A 6,000-nucleotide genomic window follows, 5' to 3' on the forward strand; every position below is an offset into this window, starting at 1 on the left:
GTAAATATTCTGTTTTCCATAGTTGTACCAACACTCATTCCTACCAGCAGTTGTTTCACATTCTGGCTACTGCTTGGTATCGTCAGACCTTTAAGCTTTAGCCATTCTGATGAATCTGTTGTGATATCTCATTGTGGGTTTTCTATTGGTATACGTTTGTGTTATCATTGGTTCAGTTTGGGCAAGTTACATTTTTCTAAGGATTTAAAAACTTTTCTAAAATTGCTCATAATATTTATTTATAATTTAAAAAATATCCGTATGACCTGTGGTGATAGTCCCCTTTTCATTCCTGATATATTCAATATTTTTTTTTTTACCTGATTGGTTTTTCAATTTTATTAAATTTTTTTTTTCTCTACACGTTTTTCATTTATTCTGCTTTTACCTCTATTATCCCCTGCTACTTTCTTTGGATATAATTTGCTTTTTTGTCCTTCTTTCTTTTTTTTTTTTTTTTTGATATCCTAATTTTCTGATATGGATTGTTAGAGCACTAACTTTGGCTTTAGCTCCCTCTGACAAGTTTTAGTGTCATATTTTCATTCTCATTCAGTTCAAAATATTTTCTAATTTCAGTTGTCATTTTTTTTTGCCACACCAGTTATTTAGAGATGTACCCCTTTTACTTTTAATCTATGTCCTTATATTTAAAGTGTGTCTCTTGTTAAAAATATACAGTTTGGTTTTTTAAAATGTAATTTATTAATCTTTAATACTCCAGTTAGAAGTAAATCTATCTAATGTACTTATTATTAAATTTATATATCTTTATTAAAATTGGGCATTTTCTACTTTAAGTGATGGTGGTAGAAGAGGTTGGTTCAACTAACCTAGCCTACCAGTATTGAAATAGAAGTCCTTATGATTCTGTTTTCATAAGTATTTTGCTTTTATATTTATAGCCAAGGTAGCAATCAATGGAGGTTTCCAGAAACTCGAGAATCTTGATCTGTCAATCAACCATAAGATTACAGAGGAAGGATACAGAAACTTCTTTCAAACACTGGACAACATGCCCAACTTGCAAGAGTTAACAATTTCCAGGCATTTCAAAGAATGTATCAAAGCTCAGGCCACAACAGTCAAGTCTTTGAGTCGATGTGTGTTACGACTGCCAAGACTCACTAGACTTAACATGTTAAGTTGGCTCCTGGATGCAGAAGACATCACACTGCTTAATGCCGTGATAGAAAGGCATCCTCTATCTAAACACTTCACCCTTCACTGGAAATGGGTACTGCCATTCTCTCCAATCATTCAGAAATAGAAGATTTAGCTAAAAACTGCTAAATCAAGAAAATTTTTGTCAACAATTAAAAAAACCTAATTATCCAAAAACTTATTAAATACTGCATACAAAAGAATAAAATGCATAAGGCATGTAATAAAAAAAACCAAACACCTGCTTACCCATTACTGAGCTTAAGAAACAGATTATGACCAGTAACTTTGAAGTCCCTAAATGATCCTCCCCAACCAAAGATCAGACCTTTAATCAAGTTTACGCATCTAACTCTTCATTACCCAGGGTCAGCATCAGGCTTTCAGGCTAACTATGGTAAACAGTAACTAACAAACAAAGCCACAGAGAAGGGGGTAGGGAGAGGTGTACCAATCTATCTTAAAGCCGCAATATGAAAGGAGTATTCAAGTTATTAGAAAATGGCTAACTTACTTAAGGACTGAATCACTTTCACACATAGGTGAAACAAGAGATATTCCTTAATCCTTGTAGGGTCTGTTTTGTACATTTAATTAACTTTGGTATAGTAGGGTTTACTTACACCTTCCCTTTACCAACTGTGCTGGATATGAAGAAATAGGATTTAGCGAAAATGCTTGTATTCCAGAGGCTTTTGATTCAATGCTTATTGTAGAAGCAAAAAAGTGTAGAATAGAATTTAGCATTATTGGAAATTAGCTAAATCTGTGTTTTCAAGAATCTTGAGTATCAGTGTTCTTTTAGATAACCATATGTTTAAGAGTCCAACATATGCATTTATAATGGCCTTAAAATTTTCTTATGAATCCACTTTGCTCAGGGAAAACATATTTTGTCAGTGACTTCATAATGTTCAAGGTATTACATTTGATGTGAATGTCTACATCTGTGCCTGTGTCCAAAATTTCATTCCTACCAGTTAACAGTTTTCTGAATGGTTAGAAGGCCAATCCAAATTCATAATGCTAGTATAAGTTGGAAAACAACCATTCTTTTACCTTTCTATTTTTACCATGAAACACAGGGACGGTACTTCTTATGGTATGATTCCATTTGTTTAAAAACTATACTCTCATGTTTCTAGATGCACTAAGAATTTCTGGAAGAATACACAAGAAAATGTTAATAGTGGTAACTATTTTAAGTGGGTAGAAAGGGGACAGGAAGGCATTCTTTTTTACTTTCGTCCTTTTTGTACTGCTTTCTGTTTTACAAGTAGCTGTTTTTATTTTTATATTTAAAATAAAGCATAAAACTAGTTTAGCATTACAACATTAACAGTTGCTCTGGAGGGTGAGATTACTAGAAAGTGAGATGGATTATCTTCTTGTCTGATTTTATATCCAATGCTTTTGTAATCAGAAAGGTTTTAAGTTTCGTATCAGAGTCCAATCAGGAGATAGAAACCACACAGTAATTTGGGGAAAGTTTACTATAAAGAGTTACTCACTGTAACAGGAAACTGGAGGAATGAGGATTGATTATGAAATTGAGAACTCTAAGCAGGTATAGGGAATAGCTTATGGCTCTTCATGCTAGGCTGAGACAGAGCACCCAAAGAAAGTACCCCAGGGCTGAGATCTAGACTCCGACAGAGAAGGCACAGCCATGGACAACAGAGAGGTTGGCTTAATTAAAGAGGTGCAGCCCAAGAAGGTATAAGCTTGGAGCACTTTGCTTAGAAAGTGTTTTGGGGGTGCCAGGGAAAGCCATCCACGTGGGGCTGCTGAGTGCTGCTGGCCACTGGGCACTGCTGAAGGCAGGCGCTGCACAAGGCTGCAGAAACCATGTGCTGCAGGTGTCTGCTAGAGAGGCACACTGGACCCAAGAAAAGTAGCCCCTTGCCCCTCCTGTGTCTCACCAGCACCCTCTACTGACAAAGCCTTACACTGTACCTGCTGACAAGGGAGGGGTAGTTACAGGGTCCAGATTCATTACTGCAGAGTAGGCAGTGAAGGCTGGATTTGGACATGAAGGCAATAACGTCATAAGTGGTACAAGTATTACTTATTACATTTCATAGTTCAAACCTCAAGGAAAAAGAATCTAGTTAAATTTAAGATTGACTGAGAGCATATATGTACATGCATGTTCATACCTTCATAGAAAACTTCTTAAATAAGAAACTGTAAATGATGATAGATTCCAGGGAGGGGAGCAGGATAGCTAGTGGACACGGTAGGGAGGTTTACTTTATCCTGCATATAATCATCTGAATTCTGTACCGTATACATGTACTATTAAAAATACTTTAAAAAATAACAGGACTCCACGCAAATTATTTGTCCAGAGCTTCTGCCAAGGGCTTCTAGTATAAAGCAGGGAGCAGTGGGAATTCCCCGGTGGTCCAGAGGTTAGGACTCTGCGCTCTCACTGCTGAGGGCCTGGGTTCAGTCCCTGGTCTGGGAACTAAGATCCCATAAGCCACGTGGCATGGCCCGCCCTCCCCCCAAAAAAAGCAGGGGGCAGCAAAGTATGACCACAGCCTATAAGCGAAGAATGTTTTTTTTACATTTTTAGAGGCCCACAAAGCTAAACTAATTTACCCTGGCCCTTTACAGAGAATGGATTATTTCTGGATCATAAGATCACTATGCCCTTTATTCCAGTATACATCAATTTCCACAGGACTCCTAGGTCAACCCTTATTGCCCTGACACTCATCCTTGTGTTTCAAAACTTCTCCCTTTCTGATCACATATCCCAACCTTCTCCAACTCCCTAAATCCTTCCCCTGTGCTCACATGAGAAACATCTCCCATATCCTTTACCTCTTTTCTAAACATTCTCTTCACCTTCTTGTTCTAATCCCATATTTTGTAAACCTTTTTTTCACCATGACCCACAGTAAGAAATCTTACATTAAAAAATTTACACACATACACATATATACAACCAACATAAGATTCACAAAAAATTCTAAAGTTATGTCAAATATAATTTTACTAATATCCAAATATAACAAAAATTCAGAAATACAAAGATTCTTGAAAGAGTTGTTTACATGTGCTGTCTTCATCTGTTCTTTTCCATTCTCTACCACCTCCTCCATTGCACCAAAACAGCCCTTATGAGGGTCACTGCTAAAATTCAACAAATACTTCTTAGTCCTCATCCTATGTGACTTGCTAGCAGCATCTGACCTATTGGTAGCTCTGATATGGCCCATCACTCCTCAAAACACTTTCTCCATTTGGCTTCCAGGGTATCACTCTGGGTTTCCTCCTAATTGAGAGCTCCCTTTCAGTCTCTTTTACTGCTTCTCGTATCAGATCTCTAAACATTGGGAGTACCCCAGAGTTCTCCCCTAACATCTCTATTTATGTGCACTTCCTCGGCTATCTCATCCTGATGAATGGCTTTAAATTCTAGGTCTATGCTAACTTCTAAAATTTCATCTTGATCCCAGGTCTCTCCTTTGAACACTTTACTCATATCCAACTCCTCAGACTACAAAGGTCCAAACCCAACTCCTTCCTTTCTACAAAAGTACTCTTTATGCAGACTTCTCCATCTCATTACTTTATATAAACTTATTTATTTTTGGCTGTGTTGGGTCTTCATTGCAGTGTGTGGGCTTCTCATTGTGGTGGCTTTTGTTGTTGCGGAGCACAGGCTCTAGGCACGCAGGCTCAGTAGTTGTGGCTCATGGCTTAGTGGCTCCACGGCATGTGGGATCTTCCCGGACCAGGGCTCGAACCCGTGTCCCCTGCATCGGCAGGCGGATTCTTAACCACTGCGCCACCACGGAAGTCCCCATCTCATTACTTTATTCTCCCACTTGCTCAGGCCAAAAACCTTGGGGGTCATTCCTGACTCCTTTCTTTCATACTCCACATGGAATCTACTGGCAAATCCTGAGCTCCACTTGGAAAATACACTCAGATCCAAGCCCTACTCGGCCTGCTCTCTCTCCCTTGAAACTTATGGTTTATTTCCAACAAAGCAGTCAGAAGCCTCTTTTTTGTTTAAATTATTATTTTGGGGGGCCACGCTGCTCGGCGTGTGGGATCTTAGTTCCCCGACTAGGGATCAAACCCGTGCTCCCTGCAGTGGAAGCCCACAGTCCTAACCACTGGACCCCCAGGGAATTCCCCCCAGAAGCCTCTTTTTATGCATCACATCATGCAACACCTTTGGTTCAAAACCTTCCAACGGATTCCCAAGAAATGCTGAAGACCTTGCAATGGCCTACATATGACCTTAGTCTCTCCTCCTTGCTCACTTCCACTCCAGCCAAGCTGGTTTCTTTGCTGTTCCCTGAACATGCTAAACACACTCTTGTCTTAGGACCTTTGCACCTGTCATTTTCTTTGCTTGGGAGGTTCTTCACTTATGTGAATGGCTCTCATTTTCTGCAGATCTCTGCTCAAATGTCACCTCAATTAGGAGTTCCCTGTTCTTTTTTTAAAAAGCATCCCTGGGACTTCCCTGGTGGCGCAGTGGTTGAGAGTCCGCCTGCGGATGCAGGGGACGCGGGTTCGTGCCCCAGTCCGGGAAGATCCCACATGCCGCGGAGCGGCTGGGCCCGTGAGCCATGGCCGCTGAGCCTGCGCGTCCGGAGCCTGTGCTCCGCAACGGGAGAGGCCACAACAGTGAGAGGCCCGCGTACCGCAAAAATAAATAAATAAATAAAGCATCCCTGCTTCTAATCCCACTCTGCCAGCTCCCTTTCCTGTTTCCCTTTTCTCTGTGACATGAATCACTACGTGCCACCTTATAAATTTCACTTGTTTACTAGCTAGTTCCCACCACTGTAAGCAGGAACTTTCATC

At 40.0% G+C, this 6,000-nt stretch overlaps 1 protein-coding gene across 2 annotated transcripts in view; it reads left to right on the forward strand.

Moving 5' to 3' along the window:
* LOC102986844 (general transcription factor IIH subunit 2) overlaps positions 1–3,447 on the forward strand; it is a 69,208-nt gene extending 65,761 nt beyond the window's left edge. For both annotated transcript variants that reach the window (XM_024121115.3, XM_024121106.3), the window contains one exon: positions 906–3,447. In XM_024121115.3, coding sequence (XP_023976883.1) covers positions 906–1,270 — 365 coding nt within the window. In that variant the 3' untranslated portion in view covers positions 1,271–3,447. The remainder of the gene's footprint in view (positions 1–905) is intronic.
* Positions 3,448–6,000: the final 2,553 nt, after the last annotated feature.

The sequence above is a fragment of the Physeter macrocephalus genome, chromosome 8, assembly GCF_002837175.3.
Source record: "Physeter macrocephalus isolate SW-GA chromosome 8, ASM283717v5, whole genome shotgun sequence".
In the NCBI taxonomy this organism is placed as follows: domain Eukaryota; kingdom Metazoa; phylum Chordata; class Mammalia; order Artiodactyla; family Physeteridae; genus Physeter; species Physeter macrocephalus.